The sequence below is a fragment of the Podarcis erhardii genome (assembly GCF_964252035.2).
Source record: "Podarcis erhardii genome assembly, chromosome: 1".
Taxonomy (NCBI): Eukaryota; Metazoa; Chordata; class Lepidosauria; order Squamata; family Lacertidae; genus Podarcis; species Podarcis erhardii.
Window position 1 is genome coordinate 130993190 of NC_138497.1, and position 24450 is coordinate 131017639.

At 44.3% G+C, this 24450-nt stretch overlaps 1 protein-coding gene across 2 annotated transcripts in view; it reads left to right on the forward strand.

The window, feature by feature from the left end:
- The window catches only part of PARD3B (par-3 family cell polarity regulator beta), a 636273-nt gene that overhangs the window by 186316 nt on the left and 425507 nt on the right, over positions 1–24450 (forward strand). For both annotated transcript variants that reach the window (XM_081859338.1, XM_081859339.1), the window contains exons 7-10: positions 4447–4572; positions 6987–7333; positions 8326–8465; positions 11432–11560. In XM_081859338.1, the coding sequence (XP_081715464.1) occupies positions 4447–4572; positions 6987–7333; positions 8326–8465; positions 11432–11560 (742 nt within the window). The remainder of the gene's footprint in view (positions 1–4446; positions 4573–6986; positions 7334–8325; positions 8466–11431; positions 11561–24450) is intronic.

The window sequence follows — 24450 nt, forward strand, 5'->3', positions numbered from 1 at the left end:
AGAGGGTGAAGATTGGGAGCGGGTCCCACATACTGAAAGGGCAACAGGGTTCAGTGAGCAGGAAGAGCCTGGGGCAGGGAGCAGTTCAGACTCTGGGTCTGAAGCAGAGGAGGGGAGTCAAGGGACTGCTGGAGAATCCATTGAGTCTCCATCTCTTGTTGCGGCAAGCTCTCCTCCCCCTGCAAGAACTCACAGAGTATTGAAAAGAAGTCAGAGGTGTGCAGACGCAGTTTGAGACTGCGTGGGAAATATCCGGGAGACGAGAAGCCTTAGAGAGGTTTGGAAGGCAGTCCTGACAACTGCCCCATAGCGGCAAGACCTACCGTATTTTTCGCCCTATAGGACGCACCATCCCATAAGGCACACCTAGTTTTTTGGGGGGGAAATAAAGGGGAAAAAATTATTCCCCCCCAGGCGCGGGGCGGGGGAGGCCCGCCCGAGCTTCCCCCGACCCCAGCCCCCAAACAGGCAGCTCTCTGCAAGCTGTGGGAGCCCAGCGCTGGCTCCCGCTGCTTGCGGAGAGGTCCGCGAAGCCTGGACGCGCTGAGCTCAGCGCGCGCAGGCTTCAACACGCAGGCAACTCTCCGCAAGTGCACCGACCCCTCTCGCTCTCCAGGCTTCACCAAAAGCCTGCATTCGCCCCATAGGATGCATACACATTTCCCCTTCATTTTAGGAGGGGAAAAAGTGCTTCCTATAGGGCGAAAAATACGGTACTGGGAAGGGCTGTTGAGTTGTATGCCGTTTCCTTGAATAAAGAGTTAACTTCACTGACAACAGAGATCTGCTTCCTTTCTTACTGACCTGCCTCTGACTCCAGCCCTGACAAGTGATACTTCAGTCTCCTTTCTGCCTTAAATATAAATAAATTCAGAGAGTGGCTCGTTTAAATCGACACAGGAAGGGCTTCCATTAAGTATTGTGATATTTTCAAGTGAAAGTTGACACTTTTTTTTTAAACAACAATGTCCCAATGAATAATCTCCCTTCTTGCATTCAGATGCAATGCCTGTGATATACCATGGTGAGGAACTTAGTCTGTCCACAAGCTATATGCTTGTGCAAACAGACTAAGCCATGGGTCAGCAAACCTTTTCAGCAGTCCACTGTCCCTTAGACCTTGTGGGGGGCCAGACTATATATATATATATATATTGGGGGTTGAAAGAATTCCTATGCCCCACAAATAACCCAGAGGTGCATTTTAAATAAAAGGACACATTCTACTCTCATAAAACACGCTGATTTCCGGACCGTCCACGGGCTGGATTGAGAAGGCGATTGGGCCGGATCTGGCCCCCGGGCCTTAGTTTGCTTACGCATGGACTAAGCATTCCCACATCCTGACTTCCTAAAGTAAGGAAAAAAACAGTTGGATGGCTTAGCTTTACATGTGAAGCAGTTCTCATGGTTTGGTTCCCCACTTGAAAGAAGCTAGGAACAAAACATTCATACATAATGTTATGTCTGAATACAACTTGCTGGTACGCAAAGGACTTTCCCCTCCGCAGGTGTCCTGTGTCACCTGTAAATCTGCTCCAGAGGGTTGGGGGACCCCCATAACAAATTTAGAGGGTGCATAATGCTTTTTAATGTGTGGTGTTCTCTTATGTTTTTATATATGTTGTAAGGCACTCGGAGTGGCTGTGGCAACGCAGTTAGATGGGCAGGGTGGACATAATTAAATTATTAATATTAATATTAATCATGTTAAAATGATGGAAGTCCTGTTGTGCATGGATTTACAATGCTATGTTGAATGCAACAATGTTTGATCAGTTACCTCTTCAAGCAAGGATGTCTCTTAAATAATTGTCCAAAAACCCTAATAGGAACCCAGACAGTTAAGTCCAGTCATGAACGAATTTGGGGTCGCGGTGCTCATCTCACGCTACTGGTCGAGGGAGCCGACGTTTGTCCACAGACAGTTTTTCTGGGTCATGTGGCCAGCATGACTAAGTCGCTTCTGGCAAAACCAGAGCAGCACATGGAAACACCGTTTACCTTCCCGCCAGAGTGGTACCTATTTATCTACTTGCACTTGAAGTGCTTTGGAACTGCTAGGTTGGCAGGAGCAGGGACCAAGCAATGGGAGTGTGGTGTTCGTATGGAGACCCCGGTCGTCTCACGGACTATTGACCCGTACACCACTAATCCGCTGCCACCAACCAGGTCCCCCATCACTTCAGTCTCAGTCAGCTTTTCAATTAAAAAAGAAGAGTGTATTTTATTTCAGACACAAACAAAACTTTTACAGCATTCACAACATTGTTGCTCTTTACTTTCTTAGTCTTATTTCCCTCTCTCTCTCTCTCTTCTATCACCCCACACTCAAGAACCAACTGCCCTAACTGTCTCTCTATTTCCAACTGCCTTTCCCAACCAGCCAACCCACAAAATCCAACCAACTACCCACCCACAACTCCCAACGAACTCCTCCCAGAACTAGTTTTATAGACCTCCACCCCCCTGGGTCCTGTCTTTGCAACCTAGTTAACTATTTCCCCTCCAGCACTCTCTCATATATGTTAACGTCACAGGGAGTTCACCCGATCGCGGGGATTTGAACTGCCGACCTTCTGATCGCCAAGCCCTAGACTCTGTGGTTTAACCCACAGCGCCACCCACGTTCCTTCCAAAAAGCCTACTCTGGATTAATTTATCTGTTCTTTAATATTTTTGTTGACAAATGCCATGAGACCTGACTTGGCAAAGTTGCTTCTTTGAAAGGCAAGTAGAATGTTTGCATAACTGTCTTGAATGAAACATATCGGTGACGTTCAGCTGAATTTACTACTATTTTTGCGGAACATTTGTATTTGAAACAAATTGAGCGTATTTACAAGTTGCGAATTGTATACGTTTTTTGGCTGCGAATAGATTTTAAATTCGACAAGGGAGGTCATTAAAGTTTTTTGAGCTCCTTACTTTTAATACTGAGAAGTATGTTGGGGAATTCTTTATACTAATACTAAGAGGTTTTTTGACACACACACACACACACCCCGCCAAATATTACTGATAAATATAGTTGTTTAAGAGTTTGTGTCAACTTTTAAATTCTTTAAGTTAGGTGTTGGTGCACAATCAGCATCGTAGTTCTGTCTTTCCACTTAATTGAAATAATTTAAATTATATATGTTTATACATATATAAATGTTACACAATAAAAGAGAGGAAATTAAAATTTTAAAAACACAATAAAAAGATGTTAATGTTGAGACGCTACATAATAAAAACAAGGAAGTAATGGGTTTATGTTGCCAGAAAACACTTAACTCAATCCACATGTCTCTATTCCACATCTCAAATAAGTATTTAAGACCAGAGGCTATCATATAAAACTGTAGGGTTATTATGTTGGCTACAGTAGGGTCTGTATAACATGTAGTTTTGAAAATATCCTTGCTTCTGTTATTTTGTTTTATTCAAACCATGATTTAAGTTTACTTTTGATGTCTTATACTGCATTGAAGTGGAACCTCCTGGTGATAACCACACAAAAATTCATTTGAAAATTATCTTGAAAGAATTTGGAATCAGAGTATAAATACAGAATAGATAAGTACAGCAGACATTCTTACTCAAAAAATAAACGCAAACAATTCATTTGAAACAATTCCTTAAATATTCAGAATTGGGAGTATAAATGTAGAATAGACAAGTATAAACAGACAGTCTCACTAAAAATATAAACAATCAACATTATCAAATGAGATGTTTTATGCGAAGTGATTCATAAATGAATTGAAATGAAGTACCGTATTTTTCGGTCTATAGGACACACTTTTTCCCCTCCAAAAATTAAGGGGAGATATGTGTGCGTTCTATGGAGCGAATGCAGGATCCTTGGCTTCAGGGATAGCAACGCAAAGCCTCCGAAGTGCAGAGGGAGCGCTCCCTCCGCGCTCCGGAGGCTTCGCGTTGCTTTCTCTGAAGCCGCCTGAAGCCTCTGAAGCACGGTGGGAACTCCTGCTGTGCTCCAGAGGCTTCAGGTTGCCATCACTTAAGGCAAAGGCAATGTGGGAGAGGGAGAGCTGCACAGCGCCCCTTCAGCAAACTGGGAGGAGAAATGGAATGGGCTCCGTTTTTTCTGCCACTTCGCTGAAGGGGTGCTGTGCAGAGAGGGGGAGATTTCCCCCCCCCCTTGTTCTCCCCCTCTAAAACAAGGTGCGTCCTATGGTCGGGTGCGTCCTATAGAGTGAAAAATACGGTAAATGATAAAAAAGGTAAGCTATACTAATTTACTGACATTTGGAAATGTCTGTTTTTCCTGATGTACCTGTTTCTTCCCCATTACTGTGGGGTGTGTGTGTGTGTGTGTGTGTGTGTATTCTGTCCAGTGGCAAACCAGATGTCTTCTGGTAGTAGTTGCAAGCAGGACTTTAAAATTCAATACCTAATTTAGGTAACTCCAAATAACTTACTTTGCATTCCTACCTTCAGGATTCTAGGGCTTTATATCCGTGGCATTGAGGAGAACAGCCGAACTAAGAGGGATGGACTTTTACTTGAAAATGAGTGTATTGTGAAAATTAACGACACAGAACTTGCAGATAAAACCTTTGCACAGTGAGTTTTGCCGAATTGTTTTATTCTGTTAACCTGAGGAATTTATGCAGCACACATCAATCCAGTCAGTTTTACAATGTTGGCTATGATTAAAATACTACAATTCTGCCTCGGAAGCTTATGAAGTAAAATAAAATAAAATAAAATTCTAGTAGCATCACATTGGGTATAGAATATCTGATCTTCTGTTGCTGTAGAGACTGACTGTAAGTGGAATGTTTTATTAGCCACTTGGGAAAGTGCTATTTAATAATCCAACTAAGAGACTCATATGGGACATGGGTGGCGCTGTGGGTTAAACCACAGAGCCTAGGGCTTGCCGATCAGAAGGTTGGCGGTTCGAATCCCCGCGACGGGGTGAGCTCCAGTTGCTCAGTCCCTGCTCCTGCCAACCTAGCAGTTCAAAAGCACGTCAAAGTGCAAGCAGATAAATAGGTACCGCTCCGGCGGGAAGGTAAACGGCGTTTCCGTGCGCTGCTCTGGTTCGCCAGAAGCGGCTTAGTCATGCTGGCCACATGACCTGGAAGCTGTACGCCGGCTCCCTCGGCCAATAAAGTGAGATGAGCGCCGCAACCCCAGAGTCGGTCACAACTGGACCTAATGGTCAGGAGTCCCTTTACCTTTACCTAAGAGACTCAAAACCTGATCCCAGTTATAAAACATAAATAATTTCATCAATCTGGGTTGGGTTTTTTAAGAAAACCCTTTTTGGGTAAGTTACCTATAGATCAGGGGTAGGCCATCAAGAGGGGGCCGAAGGCCTCCCCCAAAAATTTTATGAGGGAAATGCGCCCCCTCAATATTCCATGACAATGTGTACATTTCGTGCAACTTACTGACGTCATGTGTGCAAGCCATGAGGCGTGTGCACAACACATCAACATGTTGTGCGCACTGGCACCTCAGTAATGGGGCAAGCCAGCACGCTTGCTATAGGTAGCTTAGTAGGCTAGATATTTATTTCTGATAGAATTTTTAGAATTTGTTAGAACTTTTCATTACTTTTTAAAGCATAGCCAGTTACTTTATTATTTTTTGTGTTCAAGGAATTTCTGCTGATTTATCTCCTATTATTATTATTATTATTATTATTATTATTATTATTATTATTACTACTACTACTACTACTACTTGCGGGTCTTATTATAATTAGGGATACAGCATTTACCAGAATTTTAGATTTTTAAAGAAGTGCTTTAAAATATTCCCCCCCCCCCAATTATTCATGCAGTAGTTTTTGAAATTATAATGCTCATGTGTAAAAATGTAAAGTAATTTATTCATAAAACACATATTTATTAAATATGGTGGATGGTGACATCCCAGAAGATATATATTCTACCGTAAGAAATATGATGAATTTACTTTTTCTCTTGCTTAGTGATCTGTGTATTGTTGCGAGCTCCTTTTTTTGTTTCCTGTATTTTTAACTTTGTTTTTTAAATAATTCCATGTGAACAAAAAAATAAGACTCTCTCTCTCTCTCAATACACTCAAAAAGGAAAGCGTTTGCTGTGGTGAATGATGTGTTTTGTGTAAAACTAAAATAGGTCTTTCTTTGGAACTACTGATTTTTATTCACATCAAAATGTTTAATTTTGTGTGTGTGTGTGTGTGTGTGTGTGTGTGTATGTATATGTGTGTGTGTGTGTGTATATATGTGTGTGTGTGTGTGTGTGTGTATGTATATGTGTATATGTAAATGTATATGTTTGTGTGTGTATATATATATGTATATATGTATACAGTGGTACCTCTGGTTAAGTACTTAATTCGTTCCGGAGGTCCGTTCTTAACCTGAAACTGTTCTTAACCTGAAGCACCACTTTAGCTAATGGGGCCTCCAGCTGCCACTGCGCTGCCACTGCACGATTTCTGTTCTCATCCTGAAGCAAAATTCTTAACCCGAGGTACTGTTTCTGGGTTAGCGGAGTCTGTAACCTGAAGCATATGTAACCCGAAGCGTATGTAACCTGAGGTACCACTGTATGTATATATATATATATATATGTGTGTGTGTGTGTGTGTGTGTGTGTGTGTGTTGCAGTGGATACAGTCCTGGGGTTTGTGTGGAAATCCCTGTTCCTCTATGGTGCTCCCTTGATAACAATAGGTCCTTCTATCTCAGTGAGGAATGCTTATCTCACAGTTTTGAGCAGAAAATGAGGCTACAGCTCTGTAAACTGAAGGGGAAAATGAATTGCCATAAAAGTGGGAAATAACAAAGATTTTTGTCAAAGAAAGCCAACTGCAAAGTGACAACAATTTCTTACAAGAACGAAAAGGAACTCTTTGAAAAAAGATCTTTAAAAGCCTTTTCTGCAAAGCAACTTCCACATTGTCCCCGTGTGCGTCTAACATGGCTTACATTTTCCAGACCTTCATACGTTTCTCCTGTGTCTTGTTTTCTCAAGAGCGCAAGATATCTTTCGGCTAGCCATGAAATACCAGACCATCGTCTTGGAAGTGGTTCCTCCGCACAGCCGTGAACAATATGAAAAGTCCGCCATCGCACCTTTATATCCAGCAGATAACGCGGAACATGTTTCGAGAGCAAAGGTTCCACCTCCCATCTATGCAAAGCCAGTGACAAGGGAAGTGGACTTGTCCGGAACAAACCACTCGGAGCTTGGGGTGCATCCTGCCAAGAGTCCCAGCTTTTCAAGAGTTAGTAGGAAGCCATCATCGCCTACCTTATCGCCCCTGATGGGTTTCGGCAGCAAGAAGAATGCAAAAAGGATAAGGATAGATCTCAAGAAAGGTCTGTTAAACCTCCTCCTGGTGTTTTTTAAAATGACTTTCATATCTAGTGGTACGTTGGTTCTCAAACTTACCGTATTCTTCGCTCTATAAGACACAGTTTTCCCCTCTTAAAAAGTAAGGGGAAATGTGTGTGCGTCTTATGGAGCGAATGCAGGCTGAGAGGCTAAGCCAGAAGCAAAACAGCTAGAGAGAGTGTTGCACAGCGCTCCCTCTAGCTGTTCTAGTTTCTGCCTTAGCGGTGTGAAGCCTCCGCAGGGCAGTGGGGAGCCTTCAACCCGCTGCCCTGCGGAGGCTTCATGCGGCTTTTGCGGGAGGTTGGGGAAGGGACACCTCCCAGAAAAGCCCCAAAGAGCTGCGCTCCCTTTATAGAGTGTCCAGCTCTTGCCAGGAGGTGGGAGGAAAGCCAGGAGGGCAAGAGGGATCGGTGCGCACTGATCCTGCTTGCTATCCTGGCTTCAGGGATCGCCCCGCAAAGCCTCCTGAGCGAAGAACGAGGAGCGCTCCCTCTTAGCTCAGGAGGCTTTGCGTCGCTCTCTTATTTCTTGTTTTCCTCCCCTAAAAACTACTTGCGTCTTATGGTCTGGTGCGTCTAATGGAGTAGAAAATATGGTAATGCGTTCTGGAAGTGCGTTCCAAAACCAAAGCGTTCCAAAACCAAGGTGCGCTTTCCCATAGAAAGTAATGCAGAAGGGATTAATCCGTTCCAAACTTTCAAAAACAACCCCTGAAACAGAAATTTCAAATGAATTTTACAATGGAACGAGACCGTTGATCCATAAAACGAAAGCAATAAACAATGTACTTCAGTCACACAATCAATCAATCAGTTCGCAAACTGGAACACTTTCTTCCAGGTTTGCAGTGTTTGGGTTCCAAGTTGTTTGAGTACAAAGGCGTTTGAGAACCAAGGTACCACTGTATTTGTGCTTGATTAAGGTGCTGCAAATGTAGTGTGAAATTCAAATATTTTTCTGTGTGTCTACACTTTAGGCCCTGAAGGACTTGGTTTCACTGTGGTTACCAGAGACTCCTCAGTTCATGGTCCGGGTCCTATATTTGTGAAAAGCATTTTACCTCGTGGCGCAGCAGTAAAAGATGGCCGCTTGCAGTCAGGAGACAGAATACTGGAGGTTTGGAAAATGTTCATTTGCAGCTCACCACAAAAAGTTATCTTTTAGTGGGTTTAAGTGCAGTGGATCATTTTTTAAAAAAAAAACAATTGATATTAATACTTGGAGTAGATCCATTGAAGTAAATGGACGCGATGAGCTTAGGTCCATTAATTTTATTGGGTAAACTCTGCGTAGATAATAGGGTACCAGATGTGTGCATTTTAGGGCACTTCTTAATGTTGACTAACAGAACATGTGGTGAAAGGGAACTTTCTCGTTTACTCAAAGCACACCAGTTGATACATTCTCTTCTAATTCTTAATTTAGAAGAATTAAGAATTAATTCTTGCTTGTTAGCTGCCCTGAGCCTGGCCTTGGCTGGGGAGGGGAGGGTATATAAGAAAATATTATTATTATTATTATTATTATTATTATTATTATTATTATTATTATTTTGAGGGTTATGGAATATGATGCCTGAGGACTAGTGAGATTTAGGTTTCCATACAGCTTGGCGTCATGGCTGAGTTGCAGTTAAAGGAACACAAAAGTCTCTTTGGGTACATGAAATTAGTTGTGTGGCTACCAATTTCATGAACCTGAATTATGTGCCTGTACTGGAAGTGCTCTTTACCGGTTTTATTTCTTGACTTTAAATCTTCCAGACAGTTACTGCATAAAATGTAGGGGCCCCGTTCTCCCAGAAGCCAGTAAAACTTGCTCTCACTCCATGTTTTAATAACAAAGTCCTTGCAAATTAGAGCGCCAGTCCTAAGACCTTGACCTTAACATTGCCATTTTCATAGCAGCTACAAGAAAGATGTCGAGATACTTTAGCAAAGGATCCTGTTCAGTCTAAGCCCATGGGAAGGCAAACTAAGGCCCGGGGGCCGGATCAGGCCCAATCGTCTTCTAAATCCGGCCTGCGGACGGTTTGGGAATCAGCTTTTTTACATGAGTAGAATAATAATAATAAGAAGAAGAAGAACAAGAAGAAGAAGAATTTTTTATTTATACTCCGCCCATCTGGCTGGGCCTCCCCAGCCACTCTGGGCGGCTTCCATAGAAACCAAAAATACAGTAAAATATCACACGTTAAAAACTGCCTTAAGATGTCTTCTGAATGTCAGGTAGTTGTTTATCGCTTTGACATCTGCTGGAAGGGCATTCCACAGGGCGGGCGCCACTACCGAGAAGGCCCTCTGCCTGGTTCCCTGTAGCTTTGCTTCTCACAATGAGGGAACCGCCAGAAGGCCCTCTGCGTCCGGGCAGAATGATGGGGGTGGAGACGCTCCTTCAGATATACTGGGCTGAGGCCGTTTAGGGCTTTAAAGGTCAGCACCAACCCTTTGAATTGTGCTCGGAAACGTACTGGGAGCCAATGTAGGTCTTTCAAGACCGGTGTTATATGGTCTCAGCGGCCGCTCCCAGTCACCAGTCTAGCTGCCGCATTCTGGATTAGTTGTAGTTTCCGAGTCACCTTCAAAGGTAGCCCCACGTAGAGCGCATTGCAGTAGTCCAAGCGGGAGATAACTAGAGCATGCACCACTCTGGCGAGACAGTCCGCAGGCAGATAGGGTCTTAGCCTACATACCAGATGGAGCTGGTAAACAGCTGCCCTGGACACAGAATGTGTCCTTTTATTTAAAATGCATCTCTGGTTTATTTGTGGAGCATAGGAATTTGTTCATTTCCACCCCCAAAAAATATAGTCCAGCCCCCCACAAGGTCTGAGGGACAGTAGATCGGCCCCCTGCTGAAAAAGTTTGCTGACCCTGGTCTAAGCTACACTGGTGAGAATTGCCAGACAGTTTGCAAAACCCTGGGGAGTTGTTATGCGTTCCCCTTGTTATGTGGTAGGGAACTATTGTTCCCTGTTGTACCTTCTAACTTGGGCCAATTTCATTTTGGTCAGAAGGCCCCCTTGTGTACATGTGTGTGTAAGCAACCAACCAAGACTGCACACATATGGTTCCCCAGCCACTCTGGGCGGCTTCCAAAAGAATATTAAAATATTGTGATACATCAAACATTGAAAGCTTCTCTAAACAGGGCTGCCTTCAGATGTCTTCTAAAAGTCTGGTAGTTGTTCTCTTTGACATCTGGTGGGAGGGCGCCACTACCGAGAAGGCCCTCTGCCTGCTTCCCTATAACCTCAATTCTCGGAGTGAGGGAACCACCAGAAGGCCCTCGGTGCTGGATCTCAGTGTCCGGGTAGAACGATGGGGGTGGAGACGCTCCTTCAGATATACTGGACCAAGGCCGTTTAGGGCTTGAAAGGTCAGCACAAACACTTTGAATTGTGCTCGGAAACATACTGGGAGCCAATGTAGGTCTTTCAAGACCGGTGTTATGTGGTCTCGGTGGCCGCTCCCAGTCACCAGCACTTTGAATTGTGCTCGGAAACATACTGGGAGCCAGTGTAGGTGTTATATGGTCTCGGCGGCCGCTCCCAGTCACCAGTCTGGCTGCCGCGTTCTGGATTAGTTGTAGTTTCCGGGTCACCTTCAAAGGTAGCCCCACGTAGAGCGCATTGCAGTAGTCCAAGCGGGAGATAACCAGAGCATGCACCACTCTGGCGAGGCAGTCCACAGGCAGATAGGGTCTCAGCCTGCATACTAGATGGAGCTGGTACACAGCTGTCCTGGACACGGATTTGACCTGTGCCTCCATGGACAGCTGTGAGTCCAAAATGACTCCCAGGCTTCGCACCTGGTCCTTCAGGGGCACAGTTACCCCATTCAGGACCAGGGAATCCTCCACACCTGCCCGCCCCCTGTCCCCCAAAAGCAGTACTTCTGTCTTGTCAGGATTCAATCTCAATCTGTTAGCCGCCATACAACAGCCAGTGAGGGTGTAACGCTTGCATCCAACACTGTTAATAGGGCAGACTGCACTCATAAAGTTTCATTAAGATATATTTCAAAACCTTCTGGTTAATTCCTCTTTTTCCCCCCCTATCTGTGTTTGTCTGCATCTTTTAGGTGAATGGTAGAGACATCACTGGGAGAACCCAGGAGGAACTTGTCAGTATGCTGAGGAGCACAAAGCAAGGAGAGATTGTCTCCCTCACCATCGCTCGCCAGGAAGAAAGTTTTCTGCCCAGAGAACTGGTAATAGTCTTTGCATAGCAGAGTCCACAGGAGAAATATTTCAGTTAATCAGACGGCTGACATGGGAAATCTTAATTTGAGAAGTCTGACATTGGCAACTTGATGCCACAAGGCCTGTAACAGTTAGATTTTAACTTATTACATTTTGTCTTTATACTAGAAGAGGTACAATCAGCACAACCAACAAGATACATGCATGAATTAAGCTGTATCTAAAATCAGAGGGTGAAATCTAGTGGGATATTGATGGGGAGTAGATTTTGTGTGTGCAGGGAGTGGGGGGGGGAGAGGAAACCATTACACAAGTGGATTTTCATTTTGCAGGTGGGCGGAAATCATTAGCTATCTCCCAGAGAATGACTAAAACTATATTATCCTTCATAAAGAAAAAAGAAATTAATCTGAAGCACAATTTCAAAGCTGGACATTTATGCCTTGTGAAATTACCATTCTAATGATGATGGTTAATAGCGAGTTTCTCTGTCGTCCGGGGTGATGACAAAATACATGGCAGTGTACTTTAGTAATATAAATCTCCTCAATTAAATGAGTCCAGACAATTTATTTCATTTATCTGACCCTTCCTTCAAGGACAAGAGAGTGAAAACCCTGCAAAGTTAGGTTGGCATCTTTGATAGTGACAGCTCTGAGTTCAGCCTAGTTGACAAGAGATTTGAAGCTGGGTTTTCCCCTGTCCTAATGCCACATTCTGGCCACTGCAACATACTGGGTAGTATTCAACAAAGTTTTGCTCAGAGTAGACCCATTGGAATTAATGGGCCTAACTTCAGGCTTCGCCACACCTCCATTTGTCCTACCCCTTTCCTCTGGGGAAACCCAGAGTCAGATTGGGGGGGGGATAATGATCTTTTGTTCTATTGGATAGTATTTGTGTGGGGTTTTTATGTGAGTCACGTGGGTACGCCCTTTATTTTTTTATATATACAGTGGTACCTTGGTTCTCAAACTTAATCCATTCCCGGAGTCTGTTTGACTCCCAAAACTGTTCAAAAACCAAGGCATGGCTTCTAATTGGCTGCAGGAGCTTCCTGCAGTCAAGTGGAAGTCGCACCAGAAATTCGGTTTCTGAAAAACATTCAGAAACTGGGACACTTACTTCCGGGTTTGCGGCGTTTGGGAGCCGATTTGTTCAGCAACTAAGCCATTTGATAACCAAGGTACGACTGTATATTTAGTTTTATTGGCATTGTGAGAGATATGAGGGTCCAGAGCTTGGTTGGTTATTTTTGGTTAGTTGCAGTATGGTTAGTTTGTTTGTGTGAGGGGGTGTGTGCCATATTAGTCATATTGATTTTTATGCTGTTGGGGGGATAGATCATTGTCTTGTGCTGTATATGTTTTGTTATTTTGCAGGACTGATGTCTAAAAGGGGTGGATTTTGGGGCATTCCCACCAAATGTGGAGTTATGTGCCTGTAGTGGTGCAGCCTCTCCAGCATTTAGGTGACATGGTGTTAGGTACCATCTATAAATAAGTTTCAAAGTGAGTTCGCTTGTTTCGGCCGAGATGGATTTAAAAGGTGGTTTAGACCACAGCTTAGACCATTGGGTAGGGTTTATTTCGCAACCTATGTCATGCTCTCATTGGTCATTGTGGTGAGGGGGTTTCTAGGATCTTGGAGTAGTATTTTAGCCTCTAGACATTTAAAAGTGACTTTTAAAAGTGTCTTAGATATTTAATAGTTTCCTAGTCACCAATTTGGCAACGATATATTGCTGAATGATACTACAAAATTAGAGGATTGTTTAATTTTATAATATCTTTCTATCAAAGAAATGCATAAAGAGGGGTTTTCAATATATAGAAGGTACTTTTCTGGAATATATATCTGCTGTCACAGAAACAAACATAACCTCTCTGGTCCCCTCCCTGTTATCTTGATTGATGTGTCTACTTTGTTATTTTTTAACTCAAAATCCAGTAGGATAAAGGAAGGACAGAACTTCCTGCCTTTGTCTAATTTTCTCCTCTTGGAAGAAAAGAAAAACTGCCTTTGTTTTCTGGCTCCAAGAACTTACTTTTCATTTCATCAAGAACTTTATTTTAACTCGGTGTTGCACCTTCTAGCTTCACGTAATGCAGAAATGACCACCCTGAGTCTGCGTTTCCCCACATTTCCCCCTTTTGTTTACTTTTAGCACTCTTATCGTTGTTGGCTGGCTGTTTTGGCAATGAGAACACACCGTTGGCTGGTCGGCTGGTCAGTTGGTTGGCCGGCATACAGGAAAGCCCTAACGTAGGTCGAATTGTTGAGAAGTGACCCCCCTTATCTTTTCACAGCTTCTGCCGCTGCTTCCTGAACACTTGTGTCTAGATAAGGCTACAGGCAGTAAGTGTGCCGAGCTGTGTGGGTTTTGGTAGTGAAGCTTTTGTTTGTCGTTTGCTTGCTCGAATGCTATTGCAGGGCTTTTAGCGTCATTTATAATGTCCCATATTGTCAATTTTCCCATTTAACAGCTTCCCTTGAGAGAGGGAAGGATGCACAGGTGGGTAAGCCTCATAGCAAGGATAATATAGGAATTTTAATGCATACTGTTTTGGTAGGTCACTCCACAACTACATGACACTGTGTGTTCAGTAGTCGACTGGCAGAAACAATGGCTTGCTTGATTTTGAGAGTGTGTTTTCAAACTTGTGCCATCTGAAATGAGTCTGTCTAAAGCTTCTCCCCTCTGGAAAAAATCATAATGTTGACAATGCTACTCTTGGTTTTCTTCCTTAAATATTGCATTATTATTTCCCTTGGCTATTCCGGGCCTAATATAAACCTTTACAAAAGAAGCAAATGACAAGTCCTAGTTTATAGGAGGTCACTTGTGGGTTCTGTTGAATAACTTTCTGTCTCCTGGAGTACAATTTGGTCTGGTGTATAGTTATGGTGGACAGCGGTGGAGCAAGCTGATCGGGCGCCTGGGGTGGCGCTCGTGCCCTGCTCCCAGGGGCGCAGCCAGCCCCCCATAGGGTGTGGCGAGCTGGGGCAGGACGATCCGTGGGGCCTCCAAGGAGTCTGCCTACCTCCTCCCACTCAGCCACCCTAAATCTGAGGGGGAGGCGGCGGGCAGACTGTTGGGGCAGCATGGAGCCTAAGCCACCGTGTCACTCCCAGGAGAGACTCATGGCTTGGGCGCTGTGATGGCCTGGGATTCGGACTCGGATGCTGAACCTGAGGAATCCCAGCCTGCACAGGATTCCCCGCCTCCAGAACCAGCTGAGCCGGGGCTGGGGCTTGAGCCTAAAGGGTCCTCACCTGTGCTGGATCCTCAGGTGCAGGCACCAGCTGAGTCTGCTCTGGCTCCGGAGGTAATGGAGGACCCATTGCCTGCAGGTGCTCCACTCTCAGCCCCGTCAGAGGAAGCTGAGGTTGCCTCTGCTCAGGGCAAAGAGGCGGAGGGAACTAAGTTCCCGTAGGAGGAGGGCTCACCTCCAGGCCAGGAGAGGCGAGTCACCAGAGGATCAGGGCCGCCCTGTGCCTCGGGGCAGATAAAAGCCGTCCAGCCCCAGTCCCAAGTTGCAGGAGCAACATTGTTGGTTGCTAGTTCCTGCCCGAACCCTGTCCTGCTTTCCTGCCTGAGCTCCTGACCCGCCCTGACTCCCTGCTTGCATGCCTGTTCCTGACTTCACCCGACTCCCTGCCCTGCACCCAGCTTCAGCTACTACGGACTGCCTCCACGTTGCACCTTTGACCACGGACCGGACTTGGACCTCGCCTCTCGGGTAACCCATGGGACCAGCACAGGCGTGCTGCAGGCCGCGCAGTGAGTCCTGCCCAGCATTTTGTCACCCCCCTGAGTGGTGACACCCAGGGTGACCCACCCCCACCGCACCCCCCTCCTCCGCCCCTTGATGGTGGACACAAACGATCTACAAAACAAAGGCAGGATTACTTCCATGCTGTGACCCACCAGGCAGCAGCAGATATGCATGCCCACACCTGTTATGGACAGGTAAGAAGGTGAAGATGTTCTGTTAAGCACAGCACACCAGGATCTGCATAGGAGCGACTGTGCAGGTTTTTCTCTTGTAGTCATGGTTGAGTCCTAGAATTTCATGTGTAGCATGCAGCGGGAAAACAAGGGTGGACAAAAACTCCCTTGGCCCCAATTTAGGGGAAACCAGCAGTTTGGGGCCCTCGGACAGAGGCTTCCTTTATTAGACTGCATCCATATGGCTGCAGCACGGCAGTCCCACCTTTTTGTAGATAATGTAGCTCCAGAGAATGTGTTGCAGGAACCACAGGAAGAAAACAACAACCACCAGTCCAGAGTTCCATTCTTGTGTTAGCCTTCTGTTTAAGAGTACTATATGAAATATTGCAATCACAAGGTCATAATTTGCAATTTTCCTGGGCATCTGCCAAACACCTGTAGCAATTCATCTCCCGCTGACCCTGAAACAATTTGGGTGACCCACAGTTCTTAAGTATGTGTGCATAAGGCTGATACCAATTCTAGTCTCGGAGGGGGGGGGGGCGGGTCTGAAAGCAGCCTGAATTTGCCATATGGTTTTATGACTGTTCTTGCTCCTGGCAAGGTATAGGATATAATGGCTGTTGATTGAATTACAGGATATTGGGGCTTAGTTAAGTGCAGCTCTGTAAACTAACATCAAAGAGCTGTTTAATTAACGTTGTTTTCGCATTGCCAGCGAAGTGAAACCCAGCCTGCTCTTTGAGGGGTTGTCATTGCTTCAGAAGGGAATAAGAGAATCTTAAGAAGATTCTTTTGTGAAGCAGATCCGCAAAGTATAGTTGGGACCAACACAGTCTGTCCTCTTTATTATCCAGTTAGCCAAATGTTACTAGTAATTCATGCCAGCTGTTGACAGTGTAGCAGCTGGGGTAAGGAGCTGGTTGCAAAACACTGGGGGATTATCTTGATTTGCTTAATTACCAGACTCTCCAGGCTGCCTTGTGATTAGTATATTTTATAAGATACATTTGGGTTTTAAGCTATGTAGTAAATACTCTGCCGATTTCTCTGAAGACTGTTTAAAGATTAGGAGCGGGGTAGGGTGGGGGAACTGTCTGATAGTGATCTGGTTTGTATTTTCTGACTGCTTTAAAAGTAAACAGAATTCTCGGAGTCGCGCTACTGTTCCACCTGATTCCGAAAACATTAAAAGGTTTGGCCGTGCCTGTTGCCACCTCTTCTCATCCGCCATTCCCCAAAAGGATTGATCATGAGCCCACACTTTTCTAAACTAACTTAAGGATCATTTTTCTTCATGCTGGCAAAGTAAGCAAGCCACTTTAATTGGAAGCAGTTGCTGTTTAACCCGTGCTGTGCTGCAGCTGTGCGGGCTCCCTGTGCAAAATAACTATGAAAGATGTTTTTTGTTATTTTAATGAGAGTCCAGAGACCTGGAGATGGACGCATGGAAACGCTTGCATGTGCATGCACAGAAAGGCAAAAGTCCAGTCCTTAGCCAAGTATGACAAATAATAAAAAGTTTAGAAAGATAGATTTGCCCCTTGTTAGGAAATGACAGTATATATACCTATGCTTTTACACTTGCTCTCTTACACATGTGTTTGTATATATCTTCCTCCTTACATTTAGGATTGCTTTCAATTATTCCTTTTTGTTATAATAATAATAATTTTTATTTATACCCCGCCCTCCCCAGCCAAGGCCGGGCTCAGGGCAGCTAACAAGCAATAATAAAACAAATTGAATGAATACAACTTAAAAACAAGATTAAAATACAATTAAAATATTGAAACATTAAAATATTAAAATGCAGCCTCATCACAGGAGGAGAAAGAAAAAAGAAAGAGGGGGAGGGAATCAAATTTGCTCCAAGCCAAAGGCCAGGCGTAACAACTCTGTCTTCCAAGTGTCACTGGAAGGAATATGAAGATCCCCCTCTCGCTTAATTAATTGTTTTATATGGTATGGCCCTCACTGGCAGACATAAAGCTCAAATTTCTAGCCCAGTTTCTGCCGAAGCCTTTAATGCCTACATCAGATGGGTACGTAGGCATGGTGCAGATTATAAGGGGCAGGAATGTCCATGAGAGGTATAGCTCCATGGCTAAACGCAAGCTAAGCATTGAGCCAACAAACAACACTCCCTCTGTGCTTTCCCTCTGTGCTTTCCCAACACTCCCTCTGTGCTTTTTTTGAAGAGAGGAGCAGGTGCAGCTCTTCGCATGGGAAATATAGTTGGAGTCCTGGGGCCCGACGCTCCTTCGATGGGTTGAGTCTGGAAGGTTTGTTCATGAGGGCATCTCTGTGTCCTTAGCAGCTGAAGCAGTGTCAGAATTGGCTCAGCAACCTATTCACTCTTAGTTGTCTCCCTTGAATAAGGAGGTTCCACATTGACATCAGGAGGCATCTGACCAGGGGTGCTGAGTGTCTCAGGGGCAGAACATTGCTCTGCCAACCTGTTTGGTTCCTCCCCTGGATCAGCTCTCTGTTCCCTAGACCCCTAGCCTCCTCTCCAGGTTCATACACTTCCTGGGGTCCTGATGTCCCCTCTTCCACCCCACTAGGACCCTCCCCAGTGTTGTCCAGTTCCAACTCTCTGGGCTCCTCCCAGTCCTCGTCAGAATCTGACCATCCTCTCCATGATATCTTCACAGGGCTCCTAACATTATAACCTTTTCTTTGAGCCCTAATAAATCGCCTGGAAGCAGATAAATTTTATGCCATATGGTATAAATTTATTGAGCATATAACTAAGTCTGAGGGCATTCTTAACTCTCCCACAACTCATGGAACATTATGGACTATATTTGGCATAGATACGAAACCTACTTGTCATTGGTTTAAAATTTGATTGTCCCTCACTTGATTGTTTTGTTTTGTTCTGTTTGTTTTACTTTTATGTACCTTAAACTCGATGCAAAATCTTAATTTAAAAAAAACAAACAAACCTCTAACCAGGGCATAGGCAGTATTCAGGGCAGCTAACAATTAAAATCAAACATAAAATACAATACGTTTATTTCTTTTTTAAAAAGAAAACAACACAATATGACAAAAACAGTTCCAAGTGCACCAAATTAAAAATAAAGCATTGGATTAAAATAAAAAAAAAACTTATCTACCCAATGAGACAAATGCTTACCTAAATAAAAAGGTTTTTGCCAGGCAAATAAATACCCTAAAAGGCAGGGGGAGGGGTGCAACTGAGCACCTGTAGACAAAAGGTTTCACAATTTGGCTACAGCCATAAAGGAAGTTATTTGTCTAAACCCATAAGCTGAGCCTCTACCATAGACTGAACATAGAGAAGGTTCTGCCTGCTGTTTCTTATGGTGTAGGCAAGCAGACCTGGAAGGAGGCCGTTCTAAGGTATCCTGGGCCTAGGACATTTCAGGCTTTAAAGGTCATCGCCAACACTTTGAATTTTGCCTGAAAACGAGCTGGAAACCAATGAAGATCGTGCAGCAGCGGTGTCATAAGATTCTGTAAGCGAGCGCTAATCAGTATTTTCGCTGCTGCATTCTGGACCAACTACAGCTTCTCAAGAAGGTAGCTTCTGTAGGGCTCACTGCAGTCATGCAGTCCAGATGTAGCTAAGGCATGGTTATAGCTGCCAACTGAGAAGCCAGATACAAGGCAGTCTGAAAGCACACCCCAATTGTGAAAACTGATTCTTCAAAGGGAGTGCTACTCCGTCCTATGCAAGGTAAAGCGTTTCGTATCCCAAACTCTTATCTGTCTCCTGGCCAGAAGAATCTCTTCCTTCACTGGATTTAAATTTCAGTTTATTAGCCCTCATCCAGCCTGTTAGCTGGCCCCGGACACCACTTCCCAACATCATCAGCTTCCCTGGCTGGGGATAAAAAGATTATATAGTTGTAACTTTAACCGTAGAAAGTTCTTGCAGTGCTGTAACACAATCAGGTTGTGTTACGAAAGAAGGATGCATATATCACACTATATTCAGCTGTTCTATATGTTTATGCTTACAGGTACGTTATGTGTTGTCTCTCGAGTTTTCTGTTTTAGAGATCTCGACTCCTGGACAAGTGTACATCTGCAGGAAGTCCAGGGAAGCCGACATCTGGATTGCACATGTTTCCTTGTAAATTAGATGCTTCTAAGCATGTGCTCACTTTAAAACATGCTGGTTTTATGTAAAGTAAACAGCTCGCAGTTATGTAAATATCGGGAGTCCTTGACACAGGGAGCAACTCAACTGCTTGATGTAGCATAAAAGGCTGGCTAGACACAGCCCAATTTAATTAAGCTGAAACACTCTGGCTTAAGCTGATTGTCCAACCCAGGGCATGGTGTTAGCCTTCAGTGTTGGAGGCCCCAGTTAAGGCCTCTTGTTCAGCTGCAAAGCTGCTGGGTGGGTGGCCTTTTGGCAAGCAAGCATCTCTCAACGCATCCTGTCTTTTTTTGGTGTGCTGTTAAGGTAAAACGAGCTCAAAGAGAGGGTGTAACCTGTAGCTTGAGACAAGATATTACAAAGCTTGTTTTCAAGCCTGCATTAAATCCCAGGCATATAAATATGTGGGAAAGAGTGCTACCATTTGGTAACTCAATTACCGTATTTTTTGCTCTATAAGACTCACTTTTTCCCTCCTAAAAAGTAAGGGGAAATGTGTGTACGTCTTCTGGAGCGAATGCAGGCTGCTCTGCTATCCCAGAAGCCAGAACAGCAAGAGGGATCTCTGCTTTCGCTGCGCAGTGATCCCTCTTGTTGTTCTGGCTTCTGGGATTCAGAATATTTTTTTTTCTTGTTTTCCTCCTCCAAAAACTAGGTGCGTCTTGTGGTCTTATAGAGCGAAAAATACGGTATTTCTGAGATGAACGTCAACATTAACTTGAGGCTAGCATTGCTTTAGTAAGATTTCCTTGTCAGCACAACATTTTGTGGGTATCGTCCAAACGGTGACTTTGTGGCTGGTTGGTGGCGTTTGGAGTTTCACTGTTTTTAAAAGAAATCTTACTGGGGAAATTATAGGAAATAAATACAAACTGGGAAACATCTTATTTTCAAGTATTTTCTGTCGGCTAATGGTTATGTGGCACCGAGAGATTGCTCTTTAATCTTGCATGATTCTTTCCTGAAAAGAAGACTGTGGAGAATGCAAATTCATAAGCCTTTGAAAATGATCCCTTCTAAGTCCATTGCCTCTTGCTCTCAGATCTGAACGGCACTCTGGGGAATATGTTCCTCTTATCAGTACTGAGCAGCCAGGCAAGGGGGCAGCCAGCACATACTGGAGAGGCCCTGATGGTGTGTGCTGGTCAAGGACATCTGACAGTTAGAGAAAGGTCTCTTGCTATGTTAAATAAATGCTGTTTCCTTCCTGCCTTCAGTGAGAGCTAAAGTTTTTTTGTGTGTGTTGTTTTTGTGTGTGTGTAAGGTTCTTTTTTGGCCACGGAACAATAGGAGAAGCTAAGGCAGCCTTTCTGCCAAGGGAGATGTGCATTAGATTATCATAAATCCACAGATAGAAAGTGCAGTGGTCAATGGGTGTCGGCATTCTTAGATTAAATAACAGGGTTTAATTGAAAAGGAGTCTCAGGAGAGAGAGACGATTGAGATAAGACAGAGCATATATTAACGTTGGCCGGACAAAGAAGAATTTATGGGATGAGGAACAATCTTAGGTTTGTTTGTTTGTTTGTTTGTTTGTTTGTTTGTTTAATAAAGGAGATTTTAATTTAGGCAGTAGGAAAGGCCAAAAGCACATTTTACTGGCATTAGACATTCATGAATGGCATCTGTTAAAAGTAGGTTCTACTTTTGAGCATGTGAAGAGTTTTATTCTCCCTCCCCAAAAAAAAGTATGCTTATAGTTTCAGTACAATTTGGCAGTGTTGGGAGCATGTTATTGTCACTGCATACACATTTGTGTTAAAATAAGTATGGGTATATTCTGTGTTGGTACGCCATGCTATAGGTGCCTCACAAGGGGGGGAAATTGAGGATGAGTAAAATGAACTGAAAGGGACGCGGGTGGCACTGTGGGTTAAACCACGGAGCCTAGGACTTGCCGATCAGAAGGTCGGCGGTTCGAATCCCCGCGACGGGGTGAGCTCCCGTTGCTCTGTCCCGTTGCTCTGCCAACCTAGCAGTTTGAAAGCACACCAGTGCAAGTAGATAAATAGGTACCGCTGCGGCGGGAAGGTAAATGGAGTTTCCATGTGCTCTGGCTTCCATCACAGTGTCCCTTTGCACCAGAAGCGGTTTAGTCCTGCTGGCCACATGACCCGGAAAGCTGTCTGTGGACAAATGCCGGCTCCCTTGGCCTGAAAGCGAGATGAGCGCTGCAGCCCCATAGTCGCCTTTGACTGGACTTAAGTGTCCAGGGGTCCTTTACCTTTACCTTCTCTGAAGCACTAGTAAGAGGGGGAAGGAATTGTAGATCAGTTGTAGTAGTGGCTGGCTTATTAGTTTTTTGTTTTCCTCTATCCTCCAATTTTTAAAACTTACAATGCTTTTGAATGTGTTTCTTTTCTTTAAAATCTCTTTAATAATATGAATGAGTAAAATCAGCATTGGCATCGGGAGTTCTTAAATTCTTTTACTGTTTGGGTAAATTATTGACACTTTGAGGGATCGCTGCCAAAGGAAGAACGGGATAAAAATTTGTGTTGGCACTTTGTTTTACTGACATGTGTGAAATCCAGCTCTATTTTAAGGGTATGGATTCAGTGCCGCATTCATGTCCAGTTACTAGAGTTGATATATCCCATGAATTTTCAGTCGTCTGTGATATGTAGGAGAAAAACATTTGACTGCTGCAAGTGTTTAAATTTAGCAAAATTACTATTTTTAGTTGTTTAAGATTCAAGAGTTGCCAAGTAATGCCAGCTGTCATAAAACTGATTGAGAATATATGCATCCTTGAAAACAGATATTGGAGACATGCTTGAAAATCTTCCTGCCTTGAGACGTTTCTTAATGAGATGTCTGGTCAGTGAAGACCCTCATAATTGAATTGCTACATGTAGGCTATCAGTAGACATTCATGGTGTTTCACAGCATACCTGATTACCATATTTTTTTGTGTATAAAATGCCCCCATGTATATAATACAACCCCTATTTTTTAAAACCAAAATTTAAGAAATTAAGTTGTTTAGATTTTTTTTGGGGGGGGTGGTCACTTCTGCCAATCGCTCACCCGCCTGCCCTCCACTTCTGATCGCTTTGCACAGCCACTGCCGATCGCACACCTCGCCGCGGAGCTGCCAATTTTCTGCCCGTTCACCGCCACTAACAGCCCACTTGCTGCAGCCACCAAATCGCCTTGCCCGCCTCACCACAGCCTCTAATCGCCTGCCCAGTTGCTGCAGCCAATCACCAGCAGGCCTTGCCGCAGCCACCAATCACCTGCCCAGTCACTGCTGCCAATCTCCTGCTTGTTGCTGCCATTAATCGCACATCCCCCCTCTGCATTCACTATCCATGTATAAGACGACGCCCAATTTTTGCCATTTTTTTTTTTTTTTTTTTTAGCAAAAACCATCATCTTATACACGGAAAAATACGGTTGATTGCATTGCTGCTTTTTAAATAAGAGAAATGTACTTTCCTCTGCTGCCTTTGTCCATGGAGTTTTCTTGGCAGGGATACTGGAGTGGCTTGCCGGTTCCTGCTCCAGGTGGATCACGTTTGGTCAAAACTCTCCACTATGACCTGTCCATCTTGGGTGGCCCTGCACAGCACAGCTCATAGCTTCTCTGAGTTATTCAAGCCCCTTCGCCATGGCAAGGCAGTGATCCATGAAGGGGATCACTTTTTTTTTCCTGGTAGTGATGTATGGAAATGAGAGCTGGACCATAAAGAAGGCTGATCGCCGAAGAATTGATGCTTTTGAATTATGGTGCTGGAGAAGACTCTTGAGAGTCCCATGGACTGCAAGGAGATCAAACCTATCCATTCTGAAGAAAATCAGCCCTGAGTGCTCACTGGAAGGACAGATCCTGAAGCTGAGGCTCCAATACTTTGGCCACCTTATGAGAAGAGAAGACTCCCTGGGAAAGACCCTAATGTTGGGAAAGATGGAGGGCACAAGGAGAAAGGGATGACAGAAGACAAGATGGTTGGACAGTGTTCTCAAAGCTACCAGCATGAGTTTGACCAAACTGCGGGAGGCAGTGGAAGACAGGAGTGCCTGGCATGCTCGAGTCGGACACGACTAAATGACTAAGCAACAACAACACTTTCCTCTGTATATGACATTTTAGTTTCCCTGTATCGTGCCATGGTGTGTGTTAAACTAGTGTTTTCTTTGTCAACTTCGGTCTTTGTTTGGTTTTTTGCTTCCATTGTGACATAGCTAGCTAGCTACAAGCTGCCATCCCCAAGTGCAGAGGTAGACTTCTGAAGCCAGCTGGAAGGAAATAAAATACGGTAAATGGAGAAGGAAGAGTACTGGGAGAGTAAGGGCTGGACTGGAGGAGAACAGCTGGGGTGGGAAATGCTATAATGAAGACAGTACCTTCTTCTCGAGTCCTGTATTTGTACCAGTAACTAATACAGGCTTTACTGTAAGTACTCCTGCATTGTGTGCAATTCAAGCATGCCCTGCAGTAATCTCCTCCCAGGAGTCTGTTAAAATATCACTTGATATTCCTGTAGAAACTTAGAATTAAAAGCTAGATTTGTGAATAGATAGCACCTGGGCCAGTGGCAGGGAACTATCAGGGTAGGACCATATAACACCGGTCCTGAAAGATCTTCATTGGCTCCCCGTATGTTTCCGAGCACAATTCAAAATGTTGGTGCTGACCTTTAAAGCCCTAAACGGCCTTGGTCCAGTATACCTGAAGGAGCATCTCCACTCCCATCATTTAACCCGGACACTGAGGTCCAGCGCTGAGGGCCTTCTGGTGGTTCCCTCACTGCAAGAAGTGAAGTTACAGGGAGCAAGGCAGAGGGTCTTCTCGGTGGTGG